The sequence below is a fragment of the Echeneis naucrates genome, chromosome 24 (assembly GCF_900963305.1).
Source record: "Echeneis naucrates chromosome 24, fEcheNa1.1, whole genome shotgun sequence".
In the NCBI taxonomy this organism is placed as follows: domain Eukaryota; kingdom Metazoa; phylum Chordata; class Actinopteri; order Carangiformes; family Echeneidae; genus Echeneis; species Echeneis naucrates.
This window is the reverse complement of record NC_042534.1, coordinates 3,692,459-3,719,434: the sequence shown is the minus strand read 5'-3', so window position 1 is coordinate 3,719,434 and position 26,976 is coordinate 3,692,459. Positions and strand designations below refer to the sequence as shown.

Below are 26,976 nucleotides of genomic sequence, written 5' to 3'. Positions count from 1 at the left end.
GCTGTGACTGAAGGATCCTGCTGCCCCCTTCAGGCCTTCAGCCCAAACGACAGCACCCTTCTTCTCCCAAAGCATGATTAATAAAGATTAAAACCAATTTAATTCATCCGGTGGGAATAAAGCACATTTTGACGAGTCCGAGGCTGAAGGGAAATCCTCCTCCTCAAAGCCACGCCCACCGGAAGAGTGGCACAATCGGCGCCATCATTAAAAAAAAAAAAAAAAAAACATCCAGGTGTAAGATTAAAACATTATTTTAATAGCTGTACCGGGGAAAATACGGTACAATGAAAAACTCAAATATCCTCATCGCCCCTTCATTTTTATGGAGAAATGATCGAAGTACCAACTACCTGTAACCTGGTGGATAAAAAGTTAGTCTACATCCACAATACAAATTTTTTTTATAATCCAACCGTTTCAAATCTGCCCCACTTTATGGAGTTATGGGGTAAAAACCCTAACCCTAACCCTAACCCGAATGTAGGTTCTCACCGTTTCTTCACCGAGTCATGTTTTTTTTATATACAATAAATATGACACCTTCTGATCAACCCATTTCACTTTTGGGCTTAAAGATACAACTTTCGTATAAACCGCGCCCACTTCCGGTGTAAGCCCCGCCCCTTCTCATTATGAATACGGACGCATGATTTCACCGGCCCTGCTTGACCAGGCCGGACCAGGCCTGAGCTGTTCGAGTGTTCGAGCCCTTCTAAATGAATTTAATTATTTATTGAAGTTATTTTTAAGTTATTAATTATTTCAGTGGCTCAGCCTTCAAACAGCGCAGAAAGTATCACAGAACAAGGTCTGTAGCCTGAATGAGTTGAACAAACACAAATTGAGCAGGGGCAAAAATCAAGAAAGAAACTCTTGCAGGAAATGGAAATTTTTACTGAAATATGTATACATGTACGTTTGTGTCAATATTTAGAACTTATCAGCTGAAAAAAACCAGAGGGTACTTTGTTCAGCAGGAGAGACCAGAAGAATTCACGTCTGAGGATTCAGCTGCTTCCTCGTTTGTGCTGGATAATAAACCAAAGGACCAACATTAATATTGATACGTATTTATTTCAACTTTAGAAAATCCAGCTTTCTTTCAGCTGACTTTTCAACTAGCCAGTTTGTTTTGGTTTTCACATCAGCTTTCTTTGACCCTGAAATCATTTTCAGCTGTTTCTGCTGCATACTGACGCTTTAGACCCAACCAATTTTCCATTTTTTACCATTTGGCTGAGTCTGTAATTTGTATTGTTTCAGAAGGATTACATAATGTTGATCATAAAGGTTCATTTAATTGCAGTAAACATAGATTAAAGTCTCAATATGTTTTATTTTTATTAAGTAACTTCATTATAGTAACTTTAAATCTACAGTGAATATCTTTACTCTTTATTATTTACCAATTAATTTACATTTGAAAACTACAATAAAAGATTTTACTTTTTTTTTACATTCTACAATCACTTTTGTGTTTAACTTCTACATAAATCCATGTACATCTAAGTAGCATATTATTTTTATTTTTATTTATTTATTTATTTTTATTTTCTTTTTTTTTTTTTTTGCATAGTTAAACGTCACAGCGATGAATTCTTCTCGGGACTCTCGGGAACTCAGAATTTGCAAGACAAATTCTTTTGCAGGAGGCAGCTATGCAAAGTCAGCTGGGTAACATTAATTATCTGGTTCAGTTGCTCTTGTTTATTGCTGCATTTCAGTGCTTTGACATTACTTTGTCCTGAGAAAGGTAGGAACTAAAATAGCTAGTTTTTTTTTTTTGTTGTTAATAATTTCTGAAAGATGAGGTTAAGTACAATAATTGCTAGTCTTCTTCCACAGCAGTGAGAAAAATGAAGCAAAGACGTTGGGTAGCGTGGATTTTTCTGGCCAGCCTTCTGTGCATTCCTCCTGTTTGTAAGTAGACCCGAGTCCTGCATACATGAAGGCTGTTTTGATTTCCAAGTGTATGTGTTTTATCTTTATGTCATTCAGTAATAGAAAGGCATTCTTAGAAAATTAAAATAGACAACAGTAAAACTCATAACCTAAACAGTGGTTACAATAACCTGTAAGCACATTGCCTGAAGCATGCTGCATTTTTCATTTGGTATCTGATGTTATAATGTTTTTTCTTTTTTCTTTTTTCTTTTTTTTTTTTTTTTAGCTGGAAAAGTCTTAAAACGAAAACAAAAAAAGGCAAACAGTGAAGAATTTTGGGATGGAGGTGTCAGAATACTTGTGCCTGATAACTACAACGGCATATTGACAAATGAAACAATCTGGAGTGGAAACGGTGAGTCAAAACCATATTATTTATTTAAATGACAATAATTTCGGATTCATCTTAAACTATAATGTACATGGGTTGTGTCATATTTTAGAGAATCTCTTGTTGTATCGAGGGGGTATGTTTGTGTGGAGCTAATGAAAACCTGACTTCTATTTAATGAGGAATGGGGATGTAAACCCGCCAGCTGAGAGGAGTCCAGTTGTATTGAAGTCTTGAAGTCTATGGGAAAAGGGGTGTGTGTGTGTGCAGTCACTAGTCCTAATTTTTGCTGTCTTGCAGGAGTTTGTTACATTTTTGTGTCCACAGTGTTTGAATCTGAGATAGAAGATAGCTGTTTTTGTGTGTCTGGTCTGTGTCGATGGCTGTTTTCATTGTACATAACCTGTCCTGTTGTGTGTGTGCACGCGCTCAAGGTTCCGATGAAACAGAAAGGTCCAAATGACGTGACTTTAACTCCCACAGTAGGTTAACCAGAAGCCCATGAAAAAGCCAGACCGTTCCTGAATCCTCAGCTGTGTCTTGTTTGGTCTGAAAAGTAACTGTGTTCGTTTTTAGTCATAGATTATATGACCAATCTAAAAGGAGAGCTGAATGTATGTAGTGCCAAATTACGTATATCAACAATGATTCATGCTTGCTTCTAGACAGCAAAGCTACCATTATGGGATGAATTTGTTCTGTAAAAGAAATAACTAAAAAGTTAATGAACTGTTATCAAATATGATATGATATATAAAAGCCACATTCATATATTTTTTATGTGGCTCCTTATCATGACCTGTGCATTGTGACAGGATACACAGCAGACTAAATCTATAATCTGATTTCTACAGTAATTGCATAGAAATGTTTGAAATTCCTTTCAGAAATGATTTCGGAAGGATTTTGGCCAAGACAAGCTGACAGTGAGTACAACTTATCAAAGTTTTGTAAAACTTTTGTAGAGCTATTGGACCAACGCTAATGTCAGAATACTTGTGCCTGATAACTACAAAGGCATATTGACAAATGAAACAATCTGGAGTGGAAACGGTGAGTCAAAACCATATTATTTATTTAAATGACAATAATTTCAGATTCATCTTAAACTATAATGTACATGGGTTGTGTCATATTTTAGAGAATCTCTTGTTGTATTGAGGGGTGTGTTTGTGTGGAGGAATGGGGATGTAAGCCCGCCAGCTGAGAGGAATCCAGTTGTATTGACGTCTTGAATTCTATGGGAAAAGGGGTGTGTGTGTGTGTGTCTGTGTGTGTGTGTGTGCATTGTGACGGGATACACAGCAGACTAAATCTATTATCTGATTTCTACAGTAATTGCATAGAAATGTTTGAAATTCCTTTCAGAAATTATTAAAATAGGATTTCTGCAAAAAGACGGCAAAGCTGACAGTGAGTACAACCTATCAAAGCTTTTGTAAAGCTTTCATAAGCAACTGAATAAAAATCAAACTATATTTGTATTCTCAATTAACAGACAACACAGATGTAAACTGGCCGAAATGGATGGACAATATTAATGGCTCTAAATTTCTATACTTACGCAAACAACGTCTAAGGCGTGTGTACGTCCTGTTTGGGGAAAATTGCAGTGCTAAACTGGAAGGTGATTTCACATGAACTTATTTTATATTTTCACTTGTCAGTGTAAAATGTTACAATTTAAGTTACACTATACTGTAATTAGGCTGGTATCAGAAAAGTCCAGTTAATGTATTTAAAAAGGTTTTGTTAAAGAATGAAACTGACGACACTGTTACTTTTATGTATTTATAATCCAGGTAAAAAATGTGACAACAATCCTGAATGTAACTGCAATTCTAAAGGTAAGTTCATACGTCTAATGATGTATGTTACATTATATATGTATTATGTGTTGTTAATTATTGTTGTATCTAAATATAATTTTGAAATTGGAAACAAAAAAATAATGAGAATAAGAATAATCTCTGATTGAGTTCAGTAAAAACTAGTTTGTTTTTAATTGAATATTCCTCATAAAACCAGCTATTTTCATCTAGCTAAGTCTATTTTATGTTTCCTCTTTACTGTGGATGCAACATTTTAATAGTGTTTCCATTCATGTGTCCAGGTCAATGCCAGGTTAGATGCTTGAAAGGAAAATTCCTAAGACAATGTCAAGAAAAAGGCTATGATGACAATTTCTGCACACCTGGTAAGTTTTCTTTAAATAATAGATATGTTCTATTATTGTATTGTATGTACTGAGAGGTGCATCTCACCAAAAAACTATATTGTGGAAAAGTGCATTTTCTTGCATTTCAAAAAATTTTAATATCAAATCGTAAAGTGAAATGTTTCAAAACTTTTTTGTTGGTTTGTCATGAAAAGCAAAAATTGAGTATCTCAAAATAATTGAATATTTAATTTTGAGTTACAATATAAATGCTAAGGTACGAATCAAGGGAATCACCGAGAGGGCTGGCTGACAGGAAAAAGGTGCAAAAGCAGCCTCAACAGGATTGTCAGGCAAAGCTGAAGAGGTCAGAGAGCAGTGAATTAACAGTTAGCTCTGTTGCCTCACAACCAGAAGGGTGCAGGTTCTGTTCCCAGCCTGGGGCCACGTTCTCCACGTGCCTGTGTGGGTTTCCTCTCATGTTTGTGTTAACTAGTCTAGGTCTGAGTGTGAGTGGTTGTTGGTCTCTGTCTCTGTGTGTTGGCCCTGTGATGGACTGGTGACCGACGGGAGAGAACCTGAGAACCTGGGACACTGCAGTAACCTCTCAACCACACAGTTCTTGATCGACTGGCCTGACCTTAAACTTCTTGAGAAGATTTAGAACACTGTCAGGAGCTGAAAACCGCCTTCAAGGCAGCCCGGACTTCAGTCAGGCCTCAGCAGGGCCACAGATGCAACCATCAACGATTTCTTAAAACTCAGAACTTTTCCACAATATTCTGATTTGGGGAGCATCACCTGTGTACCTTAAACACCAAATGTTGACATGATGAAAATAACCCACTAAATTTTGATGCCCCTTCCTTTCAGAGCTGGAAGACAGAGTTATCATCAACGTTTCAGCCCCAGAAATAAACTGTTTCAGCTGTGTGAAATCGGTGAAAAAACCTGAAACGGTGATGGCCCTGGATAAACCAGCTCCATCCAAAGAAGGAAAAATTGATCCAGTTGAAGCTATGTAGGAAACAAATCATGACCCTAACCCTAACTGAACGTATTTAAGGGATGTACAGTTTAATTTGGCATTAAGATGTGGAATCAGGGAGAAACAGCAAACTAGGCTGTGACTAAAGTCTAAAAAAGACTTTTTCACTAGGAAACTACAGAAGGTCACTTTAATTAAGAGGAAGAAATAGAAAATGCGATTTGGTTACAAACTTAATTACGTTTTCTGTGAACTTCCTGAGGGCAAATGTATTTGTGCAGTCATGTACTTGCCAAAACGATGGCAACAACACAAATGATGAATTGTATTCATGTTGTAACGTGTTACTGTTCCACACATGATACCTCATATCCAGAAGGCCTTAATATTCTTTCATCTCTCAACAGCAAAGTAATGGATCAAATGTCGAATATAGCATCAAATCTCAATGGGTCCTCAGTTGCATTGTCAGCAGGAGAGGGAATCACCGGCATCCTTGTGAAGGAAACAGAGAGTGAGCCGATAGAGGAAGTCTCCTTTGCTTATTCGTCTCCAGATGAAAACATAAATGTGGGTGCATTACTCTGATTTGACCTTTATTCATTCATCGTTCTTTATCATTCCACTTAATTTCTTGACAATTAGTCCTCATTATAAGATATATTTTGGACAGAAAAATGCTGGATCCAAGTGATTGAAAAATAAAAACAAAACAGTTTCACTGGTACTTTGCTGGTGATGCTGGTGTAATCATAATGAAAGAATACCACGTAATGCTAGATGCTAGATGTATATTAACCAAAAGTTCAAATAATGCATTTCATTACAGACTGTGCATTCTTTTCTACAGATCATACAAAATAAAAAGACTCTGGATGACTTTTCAAGATCTGTTACAGTGTCAAAAGAAGCTTTTGATCAAGCTAGGAGTTCAAAGGGTAGCGGACCCTTTGCAGCTGTTTTCCGATTCTTGAATATGGCTGAGGTAAGACTATGCACTTTCACTTTCACTGATGGATACATAATGAACGATAAAGATTGTGTCAATATCTTGTGGAAATCACAATTTTTTTTCCAGGATGAGATGAATAGCAATATCTTAGAAAATGAAGTCATGGCCATTGAAATGGGAAGCACCATCAAGAATCTGACTGATAAAATAAAAATCAATTTCTGGAAAATGAAATATGTAAGAAAGTGCACAATCATTATTCACATCCCTTTGAGTTAAGTTCGGTTTAGCTAATGAAGCAGATTCTTAGTGGAGCTTTGTTCGATTTACAGACAGGGCTGCCACAATGTCACTCATGGAACGGTACCGGTATGTAAGGTTCAGCTATTAATGTGAAATAATGAAATTCTTGCATTTGTACGTTTTGGATACCTGAAACTGTAACGTAGATTCCTGTCATTCATTACAAAATGGCATAAAAATTAAGTAGAAACTTGACAAAATGTTTTATCTCCATCCCATTTTCTCCATTATGTTTCACATTTGAAGTTAAACCAATGTCTAAAATTTACCCTCAAAACAATCAGAAATTTGCGATGAGGAATACAAAAAACTTGACTCTCCACTTTCTGCACTGTTGACATGTACCGCTTATCTCACAGGAACTAAACCCCTTTGGACCAATGATGGATGCGAGACAGTGACAAATGGAACCAACATAACATGCCAGTGCTCACATCTGACGTTCTTTGCCATCTTGCTGGTGTGACTTCTTTTGTGATATCATGACTTTATGCTAAGCTTCACTCCTTTAATTGCCAGTTTAATAGAAATGTGTATTCCTCTGTAAGCCGACTGGACCGATTTGGACTCTTAAGTAATTAAGATTAATCATTTTTATCTTTTTATTTTACTTTTGCAGGCTCCCCTAAATGAAACGATCTCTAGTGGTGACCTGGCCAGGCTGACCACCATCACCCAAGTTGGCTGTGGCCTCTCCATGTTCTTCCTCAGCATTGCCCTCTTTATGCATTTCCTTTTTAGGTAAAAACAACTGTATTCTCTCTATTGCTATTTTATTCACTTTAATTTATTTTATACAGCACTTTCTGCTCAAGTAGATGCGATACACCGTGTTTCATAAGATTAAATGCACATGAAAAAAAAAAAAAACATACCGAAATGCAGAGGGTAGGCAAGGGCAAAAGGATTAATTAGATTAATCAGAATTTTTTTTCTTATAAATACATGCCTGTCAATTAGATTTTATACACTTCTATATTTAAGGAGGATTTAAGGAGGATCTGAGCTTACAAAAACAGATAAACTGTCTCAGATGGGTTCAGTCTTACTTTCAAAATAGAACATCACTTAACCCTGTATAGTGGAAAGAACATACGTCAAACACTCGACATACGAGGAGACCTAATAAAAGTTTTGCGTGTCGCAGTGGCTGATATGTTGAAAGGTCATGTAAATAAGGTTGACCTGCAGAAGAGCAGAACACTGTGGCTGTTTATATATCGCATTCTTCCCAAAAGCAAAATAGCATTGGTGAATAGCAGCTTGTTGGGGAGGTTATGTTATTTAAAATGCACTGACCAAGTAAATGCCTTATGCAAATAAAATGCTATCATGCCATCGCACCAGTTCGTGCAGCTCACCATGTACGGTCACATTTCTATAACTACAAACCTCTAAAAAGCAATACATCAACGCTGTTTTATCTCTCCTCATAGGAGGACCAAGGCCAACAAATCCACTAGGATCCTGATCCACATCGTCTTAGCCATGTTCTGGCTTAACTTCACTTTCCTGATCAACAACTTTGTGGCCAAAATGAAGAGCGATGTGAGCTGTAAGATCATGGCAGCTGCCATGCACTATTTCATGCTGGCCACCTTCACTTGGTTTGCCACGCAGGCCTTCCACCTCTGCCTGCAGCTGTACAATGCTGGCAAAATTCAAATCCCTCATTACATACTCAAGGTCTCCGTCACCAGCTGGGGTAAGTTCACGTCGGTCTGTTAACCTGCCTTTGCTGTTTGATCTGACACTTTAATTGCTCATCGACTTCGCCATTTCCAGCAATACCCAGTATAGTTGTGATTCTCCTGCTCATCATTGGAAAATACGGTGAACAAATCATCCACACCGAAAACGTTGAAGACAACGTGTCCATGTGAGTGTTTCATATGTTGACACTCAGAAATTTGCTGTTTTGCAGTACTGACACGTGCTTCTGTCCCAAGGTGCTGGATAACAGACAGCGACGTCCACTACATCGTCAACATCGGCTACTATGCGTCGGTCTTCCTCGTCACCTTCACGACCTTCATCGTCGTGCTGTTCTGGCTCTATCGTCTCAGGAGAGCTGACCTTGCCAAGACAAAAGTGCAAAGAAACGGCATCAGTATGGCAACAGTCTTGGGACTGTGTTGCATGCTGGGAATCACATGGGGTTTTGCCTTTTTCGCCTACGGTGCCCTACGGATCCCCTCCTATTACATTTTCACAGTCCTAAACTCTTTTCAAGGTAAACACATCTGAATCCGATCCTGTTGTCAAACCCACAACCAGTAAGTTTTACTCATATCGGTGTGTTAAACATTAACAATCACAGTACAAAGACTGTGTCTTTTTTTTTGTGAACAGGTTAGATGTGCTAAGTGAATAGAGCCGTTCCTGGTTAGAAAAGTTGTCATCTGTGTCATTTGCATAGTTTCCACCTGCTCCAGAGAACAGTAGCATATTTAGAAGGCATATATACATATTTCCCTCAGCAGCTGGCAGAAGCAGACAAAGAGCTATCAAAGAAGAGTTTCATTCGCACGATCGGTGTGCAGAGGAATGACTCCACAGTCGTGTTTACCTTCATCTCCTGCACAACTCGCATATCAGAAACAGAGTATCAGTTAATTCATTTAAAGACCAAAATGAAACGTATTTACTTTTATTTATTGAAAAGTTTTCAGTACGACCTAACGACTGCTACAGATCTGATAGTGATAAATAAACAGCCGCAATGAAAATAATTAGTAATATATAATCTATTTTGCTCTGAGCCTACTTAGTTGTTAATAATCCCCCAACAAATCAACCTGTCAATCAGACCTAGGACTTATATACACATAATGTATTTGTTTTAAAGCCCCAAAACCACACGGCAACAAAAAATAGAATGAAAAAAAAAAAAACCCAGTCTATTCTGACTATGTGTGTTTGTTTTGGCAGGTTTCTTCCTGTTCATCTACTATTACAGGACCAGCAAGTCAAACACAAACACTGCTACTACTACGGATTCCAGTAAAACGTCAAGCGTCAGCACGCTGAAAACTGGCCTTGATGTCCTCGAGAACCCATACAGCAATACGGGAAACAAAAAATGAAGCCTTGAAAGATGGATGATGAAGAGTTCACGCTCAATGTGAACAAAGGACAACCAAGTGCAAGGAATTAACAGGATATCATTTTATATCATATCATTATATATATATCATATTAATATAGTGCTGCAAAAACAATATGCCAATAATATTTTTCCTATTTTTTCAAGTATATACAATTGTAATAATAATATTAGTTGTAGTTGTTCTGCTTGAATTAACATGTCATAAATATGTCTGTCAGCTGGTGAAGTTACACACAGAAATGTGTTTTGAGTGAAATATGAAGATGAAGATGAGTAACATGAGGATTTTTTTTTTTATTGTTTTTCAATCACATTTAAAAAACCAAAACAAGCAAATTAATATAGACAAATTTTGTTTCCATTTTCAATTGAGAGATTACGGCGCACTTTTACAGTAAGAGAGCCTCAGCTTCCTTTAAAGCTTCTTCCATTTCTGCAGTTTCCAGACAGAAGTTCTCCCTTTCCTGGATCATGCGTTCTCGTGCCTTAGTGAGGTCTGTCATTGTTGTTCGGATTTCCTGCAAGTGCGTAAAACAAGGCAGGTTTAAATTTTCACTCCAAGCATCACTAAAATTGTCTCCATCTAATGAGAAAAATAAATAGATAGAAAAAAGAAAAAATCTGTCAAAACAAAAGTTTCAATCACAACTTTTGACTCACCTCCAGACGAGCACGTTGCCGTGACGCAGTATCACCAAATGTCCTTAATTCATTTAGCAGGTCCGAGGAGACTCTCTAAACAGAGACAAGGAAAGATGTGCAGAGTAAATGGCCTTGTCTATGACATCCAAATACCTGTGTGTGTTGACTGAGTTTATTGTGTATTTTGAAAAAGGGAAGTTGCTTCTTTGGTGGGACGGGTGGGGTTATGAAGTATGGAACAAATTCATCTATTTTTTTCTATATATCCATTTGAAGGATTTTTATTTGTGGAAGTTAAATTTAAACGTACCGTCATTTTAAGTTTGATCAAGAATTTCATATATATATATATATATACACACTAACACACATATATATACATAACACGACATAAGTAAACTCAAATAAATATATGTACCACAGCTTCTTTCCTTTGAGCTTCATTTTGTTCTGCAGCTTCTCCAACTCTTTCTCCTAATACTAACAATGAATGACAATTAATGTTAGTATTCATCCAGCACACATTGAAATCACCTTTGAAAACCAAGGATACTTATTCACCTGGGTCTATTTTTGCTGCAACAAGGAGAACATGGCAGTCCTTCAGCTGTTTATGTACCTCTGTATTCTCCTTTTCAAGGTCGCTAAACTGCAGCTCCAAATCAGCTAACCTTTGCTACAACAGAAGAAGAGCTTTTGTAAAGCACATTTTAAAGACAAAACAAAAATAAATGCTGCATTATTGACATTTCATCTACCAGGAGCTTCACTATTCATAAATAAAGTATTAAAGTATTAATACAAGAACTTATTCTGTTTTCAACTCACCTGTGTCTCCATGAGGTTTTTCTGCAGCTCCTCATTGACAGCGATTAAATGCTGATTTTGCTCCTTAAGCTCTGCCTGCTGCCCATACCTGGTGGAGACCCTATGGCATCGAGCAAGATAAAGCTATCAAACAAGCGCAGAGCCCACTCCATCATGTCGATGTGTTGTACCATGTATGACTCTGTATCGTTTAGGTCTTACCCTTTGTGAACTTTGGGTGGAATATTTTTCCTGAAAGACAAAAGAACGTAATACTATAACTGTGAGGGAAACGTGCGGCACGTAAGCAGGTGTATCGCCTGGTGTCTTAAATTTTGTAATATCTGTCGAGTTAAACACAGAGTGAAACTAATACCTGAATAAAACCATCTTATTGAGTGGCACACAGCTTTTTTTCTTACCTCTGTACATTTTCCCTCTGAGCTTTGAGGATGCCGTCTGATTTCTGGGCACCATTTGCTGTAGCAGATGCGGTTGCAGTGTCTTTGGATTCAACTTTATGACCCATTTTCTTCATTTCTGCAGGCAAATGCGTACCTGGGGGAAAAAAATTATAAAAATATCAATGAATAACTTCAGTAAATCAAGATTAAAAGTCATAAGAAGTGAAACTAATAATAATAAAATACTCCTGCTCACCTCTTGGAATTTTTGAAGACATTTTTCTTCCTCCAAAGCCAGAAATGTAAAGGATTCCTGCGTTACTCACAAAACTGCATACAGAATGATGAGTTTATTATATAAGACATTCATTTATTTATTTGTTTGAACAAGATGGATTAGTTAGGGAAAGAGATTGTGTTTATATGGATTGTAAATATCCGACAGTCGAGCTTGTGTGAAGACCTTCGTGTTTGTATTTAAGCTGATAATAAAGTTTGACATATTTTGAATGTCGTTTCTCGTTCACCACAAAAACACACACACGCACAAAACTAACGACACAAAGTCTACTTAGAAGTGCTTAGGAGTGAGTTGAGAGTTCATCATATCTGAAACATAACACAATGTGCGACACAGTACAGTGATATAACTTTAGTTCTTACCTTTTTGGACACGATTAATAGGAAACTTGTCAACAGTCAATTTTTTGAAAACGTCCCGCCCTCTGGGGTCAGTTCCGGTCGCATGACGTTATTTCCGGTGTAAACCCATTTACTATAACTCCATCTGGGATGTTTAATCAACGCATTTGTGACATTGGAAAGACATCAACTTTGTTTCCTAAAGCGTTTTGGGTTTTTTTTTTTTTTTTGGTGTTTTTTTTTAATCAAATTAAAAGTGAAATAAAACCGCTCAAGGCTACAACGCGCATGCGCCGGGGCGGCTAAATTCAAAACTGGACGTTAGCATCAAACGCTCGTTGACGTTAGCTCCCTGCTCAGGCACGAATAAACGACATGAAAAGGGATTTTGAGTCATTTAAAGACTAATAACAAACACCGCATTCCATTTAAAACGTGGAAAGAGTTGTTTGTAACGACTGAAAGGTATGTGCTGTAATGTATTTTGGTTTTTAATCGTTTCTTTGTTTCGCTAACATTAGCTTTATTCGAATAAATGCGCTTTCAGTCTGTTTCTTTTTTTTCCTGCCAGCAATGTTGAGTTTGTTTTCTACATCAACCAAGTCTAATACGAACTTATCAGCGATTTTAGGATGAAGTGGGTTTTTCTGTTCAGTAGATCAGGTTTGTTGAGAAGGGTCAAAGTCAGAGTATTTGCATGTTTACGAGGTGGTCATTTCAGCATCTTTTACTGTGAAGTATGTTTCCATGAAACTCAAGTAAGACACTTTCCTCTGATGTTTACATGAAGCTGGCTGAAACACAAGAGAGGAAACTTTATTTTCTGTCCACTGACACACAAAAATATGCCTTGTTATTAATTTGATGGAGTGCACTAAAAGTTAAGAACCTCTTCAAACTTGAGGTCGTGGACAATTTTTATTTATTGAATAACTTCGTGCAAACCACTTTAAGCAAAAGCCAGTGTTTGCTGTGTGTAAACCTTTAACTTTAAAATGGCTACAGTTTTCACTTCTCCTGTGCTCTCACAGAAGATACAGAGCTGAGACACACAGTTGTCATCATTTTATTAATTCAACATCAACTGTAGACCACTAAAGCTTATAAGCTTAGTTACTAACTAATAAAACCTTGTTTTCATAGTGTCGCAGTTCAAGATGGACCCCCAGGAACCCGTAAAGAATGAGTGAGTAAAAACAATGTCATTGAAAATACACCTTTGTTTCCCATTTTCCTTCCAAAACATTACCTGCAGGCCATTGCATTAAAGTCTTGCAGTGATTGTATTCACTTAACAACATACTTACTGTGTTGCAGTGAAGGCAGTGGAGTCTCCAAGCGGCGCATTTCCTCGGTTAGTGTTACAAAAACTTTGACTAACATACAAATATCTGTGCTTTTCTTTAATATAACTGACAAATGCCCACTGCCCTGCCAGATTTTGAAAGCACCACGGAAATCAGCCAGATTCCCAGATCCAGAGCAACAGGAAAATGTGGTAAAGGATTGCTTGATTTGAGACTTTTGCCTGCTAACCATAAGATATATAACTATCACATTAAACCTTTTTGTTAAGGTGGAATCTGCAAGACCTATGGAAAAAAGGAATTCAAGAAGAGTCAGCTTTGCCCCTGCCAATGATGTTCTTCTGTTTTCAAAGTGAGACACTTGTTGAGCCAAATAAATTTCATTCAACATAAACAAATAGATAATTCATCCCAATCAATACTTTATAATTACAGGGATGTGAAAAATGATCCTCCTGCCCGGAGTCCTTTACTAGAGTTAATGACAGCAGGTATGTTTCGTATTTCCAAATACATTTTTTAATTATTCATTCATATTTCAAATTTAAGCACCTTTTAATGTTATTCCACAGTAGGAGCAACCACACAGAATAGGTAAGGTGACTTAATCCTCTCAAGCTCTACCCATTCAGCTGTATTCCAAAATATGATTTCTTTATTTATTTTTAATTTTTCTTAACATTACTGTTTGTTTTACTACATAAGGGTCCAGTTGGCAGCTACTGAAGATGGGACTCAACAGATCATGGGTAGGGATATTCTTTTTTATTACTAAATGTTCAGACAATGTGTTGCAATTACCCTCCATTACTAAATTCAAGTGTCCAAATTTAGGAATGGCAACTCTTTTGAATGCGCCCCTACACGCTTCTCAGCAACAACATAAGGTGAGATTGAAGTTGCTTTGCAATATTGTCTCTCTTAATTATAATTCGATCACATAAATTGATACATTTCTATGTTATAATCACATTTATCATATAAATCACATAGATTTTCTATTTCATGACACTTACTAAAAGTAATTCAACTTCACCAGGTCAGCTTCGATAACGCTTGGGAGTTTGGAGAGAAAACAATGATATTTTCTACAGATGATGCATTTATGGATGTGACCCACAGTCACACTATAAACATTGCCAGTGATGCAAGTATTGCAGATATTTCACTCCGAAACTTTGATGTTTTACCCACTGGTGGAGAAAAAGCAGTGATGTTCGCTGCGGGTGATGCATCCATGGATACACCCCTAAGTCGTACTATAAACATGACCAAAGTGTCAGTGTCACTACCGACTGGCAGAAACGTGGAATCAAGTGTTGAGAAGAGAAACCTTGCTTCATCAATACCAAGTTTGGATCCTGGATTTGGAAACTTCCTTGCAAGTCTTTCTAAACCCAGTGGACCCACTTCTTCAGCCACCACTGAGACAAACCGCACCACTGGCCATATTAAAACACAAAATGCTGATTTGGACAAAGAGAATCAGATACCATCACAAGTTTCAGCTATGACAAAGAAGTCACTAAATACATCCGGGAGAACCAGGGAATCATTTCATGGAAGTGTCCTGTGTCCAGAAGTTGATGTTAGCATGGATATGACTGAGGCCCAAACTGGCCTTATCCTGGGACACACAGATGACGACGATGACCCTTTTCGGTGTCTTTTTCCCACACAAGACATGTACGCCCACTCTGAGAGGAGAGCATCAGAAACAACAGAGGTGTTGAAAACCAAACAGCAGCAGAGCGATAAAATGTTGGGATATTCTGAGCCCAAAGGTACCGAAGTCTCTGTCATTTAAATTACTATTTAAATGTCTGCTACACTTTTCTATTTACAATATGTGGAAAAGAAAGAAGATTTGTTTCCTCCATAAAATGTCAGATTTTCTTTATTATCTTAGTTAGTTATTTCAGACCCAAAAATGTTTATTTTGGTATAATTTACAGCAAATATTTGCTAAGTTGAAAGCAATTACTAGATGATTAAATCAAATTTTTATCTAATGAATCATTATTCCAGCTCTAATTGTTTTACTTAACTTATCCTTTTATTTAATTTTCCATATTTAGGTACAGCATCCTTGAAGGATTCTTCTGTACATATTCCTCATCCAGGACGCAAGGTAAATTTTCTAATTAGTCTGTCTGGAAATAATAATTCATTCTGAACTGACATCAACTGAAATGTATGAACATATGAAAAAAGTACCATCATAAAATTGAACTATATGCATGAGATGACTTTAATTTGTTATTGTATTGTTATTGTTATTTATCAGAAATATTATTATTAATATTAAATTAAATATTTAAATATTATAATTTCAATCCCCATTAAATATCATTATACCTAGTTCAGAGTAAGTTTTCAGTTATGTGGTAACAAGATGCCTTTTTTTTTTTTTTTTTTTTTTTTTTGCAGGTGAACTTTGTCACAGGAGATGAATGCAGAGAGAAGACAATAATATTTACAGCAGAAGATGAATTTATGGATATGACTCAGAGTCACACCATTAATATTGCCCATGGTCCATTAGCTTCTCCTCCTTCATCAGCAGAGGGTTTCGATCTAGGATTTAAGAATTTCCTTGCAAGACTCTCTGATGCAAATGTCCCCAGTGTTAACCCTGTGATCGAAAGAATCGTACCATCGACTGCAACATCCTCTAAAGATAATACCAATACAGTTAGTTCCCTGTCCTACATTGAAAAACCAATGGCTGATGTCTGTGAAGATGACATGAGCATGGACATGACTGCAGTCCACACAGGGCACATCACAGGAATCTCTGCTTCAGATGATCCTTTTCAGTTTCTCTTACCCACACAAGACCTGTACGTCCACAGTGAAAGTCAGAGGAAAGCAGAAGTGACCTCGGGGCAGAAGAGCAAACAAGCACCGGGCTCTCACCATGCAGGTATGGAAAACAGTGTTATGGCTTATTTTCATTTAAACAGAATCAAACACCAGACTAAAATTGTAACATTGTGATGATGTTGGTGAAAAGACCAACTTCACAAGAGCCAGAATTTCTATTGTTAAATGATTTGATGATTTAATTTCTTCCCTCCACATCAGGCATGGAAACCTCAATGAAGCCATCTTTAAAACCAAAGTTGCAAACGCATCAGGTGGGGTTAACTTTTCACTTACTCTGATTATTCATATATATTTATACTTGAATCATCACACTTTTTAGAAATGGTAGCATACTTTGTTTGTATGGTGTCTTTGCTTTGTTAAAATGTAATGATAGAACATTGATATCTTAAATCATATAAAGTGATTCTATTATCCTCATCACTAGGACAAGTTTGAGGATGACTGCAGAGAGAAAACAGTGAGGTTCTCTGCAGATGATGCCTGTATGGATGTGACACGAAGCCACACAGTCAACATTGCTACTGAATTCAAAGTGCAGTCACGCCAAAGTCTGGGCTTTTCATCTCCATGTAGAGAAAAAACCGTGAGGTTCAATGCAAACGATGCAGCAATGGACATGACCGAGTGCCTCACCGTAAATATAGACAGCCACTTAGCGTCAGAATCTGTTCACCCTGTGAAGAAACAAGAAGGTGAGATTTGTGGTCCACCTATAGATGGATCATCATCAGCACATGGTTTGGATAACATTAGAGATTCACCTAATGGGGATTTAATCGGTCCTGAAGATGATGTAAGAATGAATATGGAGGCTCAAACAGGAAAGATTTTAGGAATTCTAAATACAGGTGATGCTCCGCTGGGTCTTTTTCCCACACAAGCCAAATATTCCCAAAGTGGTCATTTGAAGGAAATGGAGATGCCTTCACAACTGCAGCACAGCAAAGTATCCAGATCATCTAACTATAAAGGTATGGAAACAACAATACTTACAAATTGTATAGTCAGTAACAAGCTAAAATCTTATTTTTTTAGACAATTAGAAGAATAAGAACACAAACTGAAGAATAATTGTCATCTAACCCTTAATAATTTAAAAAAATCTAATGTTCACATTTAGGTATAGAGAACTCAATGAAGACTTCTTGGAAGATGAAAATGGAAAGAGACCAGGTACCTTTTCAGATTCAGATTTTTGGGAGCATTAATTTATTACTGTGAAAGCTGATTCAGCAACATTGTTATTTTTAAATGTTTTCATGGAAGAGAAACAAACATGATTCTAAATGTCTGCTAGTGTTTATTGAATGTGTATGTGTAGTTGTTGGTCAACGGAGTCATTTACTATTTTATTGTCTTGTGTTTATAAAAGCGCTATATTATTAAAAAGGTGCTCTGATAATGACATTTTGATGGGACATCATAGTCATACTATAAAAGTCATACATGTTTCTTTTTTTTCATGACTATCTTCACCAGGCCGAGTTTGATGCTAAAGATGACCACGTAGAGAAAACTGTGAGGTTCTCTGCAGATGATGCCCCCATGGAAGTTACACAAAGTCACACTGTCAACATTGCCACTCATTTCGAAGAACCATCCCACCCGAATTTGGGCTCTTTACCTACATATGGAGAGAAGACCGCCACATTCCCTGCAGATAATGCCCATATGGGTGTGATGGGAAGCCATTCTGTAAACATGGCATCTGAGTTTGAACTGTTATCACACCACCATGTTGACCATCTGCCCAGTTATGGAGAAAAAACTGTGAAGTTTACTGCAGATGATGCAGCCATTGATTTGACACGCAGTCACACTGTGAACATAAGTCATCTGGTACCACACTCACAACAAAACAGGGACCCTTTTCCTGCTTCTGGAGAGAAAACCATGAGATTCAATGAAAATGATGCAGCCATGGATGTGACGCGCAGTCACACTGTGGCCATAAGTCATCTGGTACCACAGTCACAACAAAACAGGGACCCTTTTCCTGCTTCTGGAGAGAAAACCATGAGATTCAATGAAAATGATGCAGCCATGGATGTGACGCGCAGTCACACTGTGGCCATAAGTCATCTGGTACCACAGTCACAACAAAACAGGGACCCTTTTCCTGCTTCTGGAGAGAAAACCATGAGATTCAATGAAAATGATGCAGCCATGGATGTGATGCGCAGTCACACTGTGGCCATAAGTCATCTGGTACCACAGTCACAACAAAACAGGGACCCTTTTCCTGCTTCTGGAGAGAAAACCGTGAGATTCAATGAAAATGATGCAGCCATGGATGTGACGCGCAGTCACACTGTGGCCATAAGCCATCTGGTACCACAGTCACAACAAAACAGGGACACTTTTCCTGCTTCTGGAGAGAAAACCGTGAGATTCAATGCAAATGAAGCCGGTATGGATGTGACACATAGCCACACAGTAAACATTGCCTCTAACTTTGTACTGACATCGCACCAAAATTTGGACTTTGGACCATCTGAGAAAACAACGAGGTTCAATTCAAATTATGCAGCTATGGATATGACACAATGCCTCACAGTTAATATTGCCAGCAATGCAGTATCAGACTCAGCTCTGCCACACCAGGAATCAAACATCCCATCCACTCATGGCGATGCAGATTTATCGTTAATTTTGAAGAAGGGAGCGAGAAGCAGATCCTCTTTAGCACATGGTCTGGATCCAGGAATTAAAAACTGTCAATCTAAGATGAGTGACCCCCTGGCTGAACCAGTGATCACAGAAATGGTTACTCCACCTGCACCATCCTCTCTGGGAGGTGTCAGTAAAAATAGCTACATTAGCGAGCTTCATATGCAGAAGCCTGATATGAACACAAAGAATGTGGCTCCAGGTTTTGTTCCAGCTCCTATGGAGAAGCCACAGTATGAAGCCACGACAGACTGCCCAGAAAACAATGTAACAATGGATATGACTGAAGCTCAAACTGGACACAATTTGTGGCAAACCTGCAGTGATGGCCTCCCTCAGCATGCATCTTCAGCACAAGACTCATCACCCCAAACGGAGGCAATTTCTCAACTGAACAATGAAGCGCTGGGCTCATCCAGTCCGAATGATGTGGAAGTCACGAACTGCCCAGATTCCTCTGACGTAAATGAAATTGCAAACAGGAAAGAACCTGCTGAACCAAGAAATGATGTGTCTTCGTCACTAAAGCTGGAAAGTTCTCCCAGTGCTGCTGATCAAGATGCTGACATGCCAGATTCACAAAAGTCTAGACGAATGAGTTTAGCTGACATTGAGTCCAAAGTCAGGCGATTGAGCTACATGATAAATACAGCTCCTTACATTACGGCCGAGGAAAGCTGCACTCCACCTTTGGTTCAGCTGGACCACAACTTGGACGAAACCGCAAAAGATGAAGCCAAATCTCTGCCAGTAGAGGAGCCTGAACTTGAAATGGGTTTAGCAAATAGAGATAGCCAAGATAATACACAAGCTCAGTGTCTTAACCAAGGAGAAGAAGCCTCAGTCACTGCTACTCCTTTCAACTTGAAGACAAAACAACTTATGTCAAGACTCTCAGTGGGAGGCTTTAAGCCAAAGCTGCCCCAGAGAGCCAAAGCTGGTGATCCAAAGAAGGGGAACTCTGTGGGAGAGCAAACAAAGACTATGACTCTCAACTTGAAAAATCAAATGAGCAGCTTTGACAATGATGTGAGTGATATTTACGACGAAGAGCTCGGCAGCTGTGAAGACATGTCAGAAATGCTGGACACACGGAGTCCCCAAAAAGTGTCTGAAAAATTGAGTCATTTTGAGTTTGACATTGAGCTTTTAGAGGAAGATGTCTTTGAAGGGGACTGTATGAGCTCAGCCCAAGGAAAGAAGAGACCTCTGCCGGAAGATGAAGGCAAAATGGAGGATGAGAAGAGAATGAAAGCATCTGACACCACTGAAATGGTAAGTCAAGTTACAGTGCTGCAAATTCTCTAACCGTTATTGACTAATAACGTTTTGTTAACTGGCAGACAAATGCTTTCATTTTTGATTGGCAATATTTTACGTGTATTTTTACCTGCCTGTGTGTGTGTGTTTGACAAGGAATTACACTCTCATTTTGTGGAGGGTGATGGCAACATCAGCGCAGCTCCAAACATGACAGCACACACGGCTGATAGCTCCAGCGGCTGTCACACAACCAGCATCAGATGTGAAACTGCATATGAGTCAAGTAAGTTGTTAATTGTTTCGCAAAGATGGGATTAAGCTCATTGATTACCCTATTTTACTGATATAATTGTGCTTTTTGTCATGCAATGTTATTTTTTTCCTGTGTCTTCTTAAATCCCTGTCTTTGTTTTTCAGCTTTGAAGCACAGCTTGTTTGAATCTCAGCTCGAAGATTATGCAAGTGATGTACAGAAGGTGTGCTATTTCACAAAGATGTCAGGGACATTTAAACACCTTAATGCTGGTTACTAAGCTGCCTTCAATGTTTTCATTCCAGAAATTGGATGATGGCACCATTACAGTGTTGGAGTTCTTTAAACTGTTCAACATAGACTTTGTCATCCATAACCCTAGGCAAAGCGTCCTTCCAGGAAAAGTAGGTTAATTTTTTATTATTATTATTATTATTATTATTATTATTATTATTTTATATATTTTTTTATTTTTATTTAAATTGTTTTTGTTATTTTATAATACCATTCTTTAATTTAAAAAACATGTAATGATACGACATTTCCTTTTGTTTTTGCAGCTTTTGTCAGACAAAGATCGCACACCGATGGATTTATTAAAAGACAAGCATATCAGCCGTCCTAAGCAGATGGTATATGAGACGGATGTCCGAAGCCTCACAGAAAAGGTGGAAGGGTATGTAAGCTTCAGATTAAAGCTATTTCTACGAATTCACACAATTCGTTCAGTTTGTCAAATGAACTGTTTATCCTTAGGTCAAACTTCCAAGAGGGGACTTTATGTTTATGTCCTCCAAGGGGAAGAAAACTGGGGATACTTTTTAGTCACAACTTCTGAAATCTGGAAAGCTTTTCTTTTTTTTCCCCCACAAAATGAAAGAAGTTCACCGTGGCACTTCAACTGCTCTCTGGAAACTCAGATATTATGAACTGAACCTCTAAATCGGGCCTTTTCCTTCCACAGGTTGAAGGTGCGAATGCGAGACCTAGAAAAACCCCTGAAGATTGTCAGCAGACCTTTGTGGGAGGAGATGAGGAATTCTTCAGAGAAAGAGGTATTATGGTATAATCAAATTCCTATACTGAAGTTTGTTTTCCTAATTCTTACCTTAATGAGTGTGAATATTTCCCATAAATAACTGCATACAATAGAAATGCCATTTTTATTGTATCAATATTTCTACCCCTCACTGTTTGTTTGAATCCACAGCTAAAAGCTTTCGGTGCAAAACTGAAAGAGAGAAATAACGTCTTCAGAAAGATGAGCAAAGCTCAGTCACATGAAATGAAGGAGGTCCTGTACTCAGTTCTTGTACAGGCTAATCTGGTAAGAGCCGCCACCATTTGGAGCTCTTTGTTGTGTTTTCATGCTGAACATAATCGCCATTCGACACCTTTTCAGGAGGAGCAACAGAAGTTGAGAGGAATAATTGAGAAAGCTGATGAAATGAGAAAAAGTCTGGATGACTGTATTCGTGACTTAGAAACAGGTATGGCCACAGTGAGAAAATGTTTCCTTCTCCGTTCACTCATTGTGAATGGAATAAATAGCTCGGATCATAACAGAGTGACAGTTAAGGAAAGCTTTGGACTGGACCTGTTGCGCAGATGGAGCAGTAGATTAAACAGCTGCACCACCTTAACTGTGTTTTCTCCTCCTTTAGAACTTGCTGCAGTTGAAGAAAAGGGCTCTGTAGACAAACGAAGCCTGAAATCGTGCCAGGAAGGTAAACACAACTAACTTTTTATTAGAAATTTTATCAGGTTTATTTTCTTGCTTTAAATGATCATGCTTGTTTTTTGTACAGAGATGAGGAAAGTCACTGAAACTTTAGCTGACAGCGAGAGGTGAGTTGAGAACGTTGGTTTGGATCTATTTTGTGTAACATCTGACAGGAATATAGTTTCTTATTGCTCTCTTTGTTCCTGCTACAGACAAATATCCGAACTGGAGCTGCAGAAGAAGCAGAATTTAACTAAAATCAAAAGACTGAAAGCAGAAACAAAGAACCTGGAGAGTCATGTGGCTGTGCTGGAAATGTAGGTTAATGTTTAAAACATGTATAAACGTAAGACTGCATTTGCAAAAAGCTGTCATTTATCTTTTCTTTGTAGTACAAACGTTGTCCACTATCCATTTATTTAAAAATACTGTCCTCAGCTGCTCATTAATGACTCGTCTGCTTTATTTATGGCAATATTACAGAAACAAATTCAAGTTGTGATGTTGTACAATTCTTACTTTAGATTGAATGAATGGAAGTTTGGAGAGAAGAAGGACAACTGCACAGTTTATACTTTTCTCCATGACACCATGCATCTACAGTTAATATATGACACATACAAAGGTGAGATTAAAAACGTTGAGATTTCATCCTATTTGAATACTTTTTTTTGTTTTGTGTGTAAATGTTTGTTTTAATCAGTATTGTTTTCCCCTTTTGCTCTTTTGAATGAACAGATGATGATAATCAGGATGAGAGGAAAATATCTGACATCACCTTCAAACTCCAGCTTGATGGTGAGAAAAGAAAAAATTATTTAACAAATGACATATTTTTTCCAAACTACTTTTATTCATGTTTGAGTTAGCAGGGCTTTAAATCCTCATTCATGTCTATTTCTCATTGTCCTACTTTTCTGGCTGCTTCCATTTCCTTTTTGTATTAATTAAATCTTTGGTGGTTAATTGTTCGTCATGCCTCATCTTAATTGTTGAAACATTAAATTTCCACTTGTATTTGAAGTGCCAAAGGTTTTGCTTTAACTAGAAATTTGTGGAAACGAATTTATGTTTTTTTTGTTTTCCAACTAGATGAAAAGTCACAATGCCATTCACGCCTTGTTCACAAACTGGTCTCTCAGTACGTTGAGGGTGAAACCTCATGGGTGGAGAAGTATCCAACAAGCAGACATGTGCCAAAGGTAAGACAACTTTGCATGCAGAATGTTATATTTTCTTCATGACTGACCTTGTTGAAGTTTTTATTGTGCTTCCTGGAAATACCAGTGAAGAGCAGAGGCGGTCGTATCTTTCCGCTGACGTTTGTCTCCTGTTATGCAGCTGCTCCATGACGTCAGCCTGGTCGTGAGCCGCTGTCGTCTGCTGGGAGAGGAGCTGCGTCTGCTGAAAATGTGGGGAGGTCTCAGGCTGGACATCCTGGACGTCAGCTGTGTCCACACACAGTAAGATCTTTTCATTTGAAAGATGTTTTGCCCGTTTGCAGTATTTTAAAGGTGAAATGGAACAGAATGATGAGGATGACGGTTTGAATCATCAGACACATTTTGATTCAAAGCGCTAAGGTACCAAATTCCAAAGCTGACAGAACGGTCTTCATGAGTCACTATGCAGCAGATTGTTAACAACCATTAATGACTTAAACATATCATCAGCTGAAAAATCTGTTTTTGACCTTAATTTTTTTTAAAATACATTTTCACACTATAACGTCCTGTTTTCTTCTTCTAGAGTGCACATCATCTTCAGCAGTCTCAAGAAATTTTCCAAGTTTGAGGTGGTTTTCTCTGTCAGCTTGATCAACCACCTCTGTGTCCTTCAAATAGAGAGCTTTAAAAATGTGATTGGAAGCACAGAGTAAGTATGACCTTTTAGGGGTGCATGAAACATTAACATCTACTTAAAGCCTTTAATCACTGAATGGTTATAAAGAGCTATGTAAAGTGACTGTGATATTTATTGTTTTACTGCATTTCCAGGCTCAAGCAGATTGAAGATATTGTGGCTTCGTACAGTCCGGCCAAGAATGTCTTAACAAAGATTGTCAAAAAAATCCACAACGATCTACTCCGCTGAACATTTTAAATATCACAATATCAAATGTACTTTTCTTTCATTCCTACCTGCAGACTGAGGTTTTTCTTGTGCAGTTTACAAAGTCACCTCCAGATGGGGAGCATGGAATGATTTAGCAGGACTTTGACTTGCCTGCAGATTCATTCATGCACTTATAAATATATCAGATGGATCCTGAATTAGATATAATTCAGCAGGTGGTTAAATATCTGTCATGCTTACGTAGCTTTTGTCCAGAACTGCACATATGTAAATATATTTCACCTTATTGTCTCTATTGTAAATTGGTTTCTTTCTCATCTGAAGGTTTTTTTTCTTTCAGTCATTAGAAAATAAGAAATGTAAAATATATGTTCTTAGATTTCCATTTAAAAAAAAATCTTCCTCTTTTTTTTCTGTGCCGTGTTTTTTTTTACAGGGAATGGGATGTTTTGTAATATGATAAATAAGCATATGTAAAGTGTTGAAGTATTTCAGTAATGTGTCATTAACATTAAAGACCAATCTGCTGAATCTGAAATATGATTAGATGTGAGGTTTATTTTGATGTTGTACATTTACATGATCAGCTCTGACTTCTATCTTACCTTTTGTCTTTCTCTTGCTGTATTGCGGTTAGACTTCAGGTGGCGCTATGGGCTTGTGAAAAATAACATTTATTCAGACACTCCTGCTGCCTACCACCTTCCACTGTTGTTCCCATCACAGTGATGACCTTTTCATTCAAAGAGAAACAAACCGTGTCCATTTACCTCCACGTGTCACAGGTGGATTTTAAGCAGGTTCTCACATCGTTTCAGTTTACGGACTGGAGATACGTTTTCGTGACAGCTTGTTGTTGAATTGACTCATGACCCCTCAGACTCTGGGGGGTTTTTCCACATTTGTTCAATATAGTTTCTTGATTTAAAAATATGTTGTTGGTTTTTTTTTCTCCCCCATTTTTAAGGATGGCTGAAAAAACACCTCCATCACGTTTCTTTTGAAGAAGCTGATTATTTTGCTGAAAACGTTTTCAGGATGTTACTGTGTCCAAACCTGCTCTGAGACAGCCAGCACATGACTGACATGGACAGTGTCCAGGGGCCGTCTGGTGGGGGGGGCAACGACTGTCCACTCCTGAAGGGCTGACGTCAAAGGTCAAAGTGGACTTTCCAAACCGTCACCCTTGAGTGAGCCATCAGGGGAGACAAGTTCCTGCCTCCCTCCCCAGGGAGCCACAGCCGCTGTCAAACCAGATCGAGGACACATGGGGGTGTCCTGGCAGCGGTTACGTTTGACTGAAGTGACATTTGGGTCCCCCTGACCTCAGCCAGGGGGTCAACTTCATTTCATTTCAATCGATCCACTGAAGGATTTTTTCATTACTTACATGAAACTTGTATGAAACTCATTCTTTGATTAGCTCGTAATACAACAGGACAAATTGGAATTAGATTTTTCCCCCCTTCTGGTTTAAAGTAAATTTAAAGTGATGGTTTTGCTCACTGTGTGTGATTGAATTTCTAATTTTGAAAATCGTTTGGCATGAAGATGAGTCGTTGCCAGTGAGAATAAACTCAATCCCAACGTTATTAGCTGATTATAAAACCTTATTTCAGCTGCACAATTTCTGGCTTTCTTCAGTATGTTATTATATTTACCAAGTGCTGTCTACTTTATCCCGACAACAGGATTTCATATTGCACAAATATGAAAAATGCTCCTCACAAATCATGTGCACGCCCACAGCAGGTACCTCGTAAACGCATAAATAACGTGTTATGATGATAACAACTGTAGTTATCTCCAACTGCAATCACTGTAATTTCTGAGTAATTCACACGTCGATAGAAAATACCGGCTACAAAATGTGAAAGTAGCATTTAGCAAAATTGGATGGAAAGCTGATTCAATGCGGATTAAACCACTTGAGGGGAAATATTCCACATCCTGTTGGGGAGTTGTTGAGACATTTCAATCAAAAATCATAAATGTCAACCTTCAAAGCGGTGACAGATGAAAAGCTTTAGAGGATTCATCTGGAAATCACAAATGTCTGCAAGAGACGTCTCAACAAAACATCAGCAGCTGCTGGTTTAGCCTTGAATCCATTAACATTTTTCAAAAACATAAATTAGTCCGTGAATCAAATAAATGTACTAATCTTTTTTCTTTTTTTTTTTTAAGAGAGCAGATGTTCAGATTTGGCTGCTAGAATAATTTCAATCTGTAAATTTAACTCCAATACAATTAATGCAAGTGACTTTAAACAAAACAGCAATTACTGGATGTGAATACGAACAAAAATACAAATTAAAAACAGACACATTTTAAGCATTTCAACAAAGACTATTCCGTTGCTTTATGTAAAAACAGGCACAGATATTATACAGTTATAGTTTAATTACTTTACACTTTTACGTTTTTATCTAGCATTGTATTTTATCACGTTTGAGTCGATGATGTAAAGATCATAAAAGCATCATCACATGTGAGAGCTGCACTGAAT

The 26,976-nt window shown here is 37.8% G+C and overlaps 3 protein-coding genes across 4 annotated transcripts; 2 read left to right on the top strand and 1 right to left on the bottom strand.

Moving 5' to 3' along the window:
• The first annotated feature begins 1,681 nt into the window (after nucleotides 1-1,681).
• Nucleotides 1,682-11,086, top strand: LOC115038204 (adhesion G-protein coupled receptor G2-like). The gene is made up of 19 exons (XM_029497076.1): nucleotides 1,682-1,756; nucleotides 1,849-1,923; nucleotides 2,174-2,302; nucleotides 3,166-3,204; nucleotides 3,647-3,691; nucleotides 3,777-3,905; nucleotides 4,081-4,125; nucleotides 4,392-4,475; nucleotides 5,310-5,457; nucleotides 5,832-5,994; nucleotides 6,275-6,409; nucleotides 6,503-6,613; nucleotides 6,709-6,745; nucleotides 7,039-7,139; nucleotides 7,299-7,420; nucleotides 8,116-8,384; nucleotides 8,465-8,558; nucleotides 8,629-8,912; nucleotides 9,611-11,086. Exons 2-19 carry the CDS (start codon nucleotides 1,860-1,862, stop codon nucleotides 9,763-9,765), a joined length of 2,154 nt encoding a protein of 717 aa, XP_029352936.1. The 5' UTR covers nucleotides 1,682-1,756; nucleotides 1,849-1,859; the 3' UTR covers nucleotides 9,766-11,086.
• knstrn (kinetochore localized astrin (SPAG5) binding protein) lies at nucleotides 9,713-12,362 on the bottom strand. Of its 2 annotated transcripts, none has more exons than XM_029497077.1 (9): nucleotides 12,305-12,362; nucleotides 11,898-11,971; nucleotides 11,660-11,795; nucleotides 11,460-11,489; nucleotides 11,259-11,358; nucleotides 10,992-11,106; nucleotides 10,849-10,910; nucleotides 10,449-10,523; nucleotides 9,713-10,306 (listed from the first exon to the last, which is right to left on the bottom strand). In XM_029497077.1, the coding sequence occupies exons 2-9, from the start codon at nucleotides 11,917-11,919 to the stop codon at nucleotides 10,178-10,180; spliced, it is 669 nt and encodes a 222-aa protein (XP_029352937.1). In that variant the 5' UTR covers nucleotides 11,920-11,971; nucleotides 12,305-12,362; the 3' UTR covers nucleotides 9,713-10,177. The 2 variants fall into 2 exon arrangements, with proteins under 2 accessions (XP_029352937.1, XP_029352938.1); XM_029497078.1 differs by having other exon boundaries at nucleotides 9,715-10,306; nucleotides 11,660-11,777; nucleotides 12,305-12,357.
• Nucleotides 12,363-12,615: 253 nt separating this feature from the next.
• knl1 (kinetochore scaffold 1) lies at nucleotides 12,616-24,999 on the top strand. Its single transcript, XM_029496318.1, has 32 exons — nucleotides 12,616-12,748; nucleotides 13,427-13,469; nucleotides 13,601-13,637; nucleotides 13,722-13,781; nucleotides 13,860-13,942; nucleotides 14,026-14,081; nucleotides 14,163-14,184; nucleotides 14,296-14,339; nucleotides 14,425-14,477; nucleotides 14,630-15,374; nucleotides 15,669-15,721; nucleotides 16,021-16,516; nucleotides 16,678-16,730; nucleotides 16,907-17,453; nucleotides 17,603-17,655; nucleotides 17,962-20,427; nucleotides 20,569-20,698; nucleotides 20,833-20,891; nucleotides 20,974-21,072; nucleotides 21,229-21,344; nucleotides 21,633-21,723; nucleotides 21,879-21,995; nucleotides 22,071-22,158; nucleotides 22,333-22,395; nucleotides 22,477-22,516; nucleotides 22,604-22,708; nucleotides 22,916-23,016; nucleotides 23,130-23,189; nucleotides 23,484-23,593; nucleotides 23,733-23,854; nucleotides 24,141-24,266; nucleotides 24,389-24,999. The coding sequence occupies exons 2-32, from the start codon at nucleotides 13,441-13,443 to the stop codon at nucleotides 24,483-24,485; spliced, it is 6,321 nt and encodes a 2,106-aa protein (XP_029352178.1). The 5' UTR covers nucleotides 12,616-12,748; nucleotides 13,427-13,440; the 3' UTR covers nucleotides 24,486-24,999.
• Nucleotides 25,000-26,976: the final 1,977 nt, after the last annotated feature.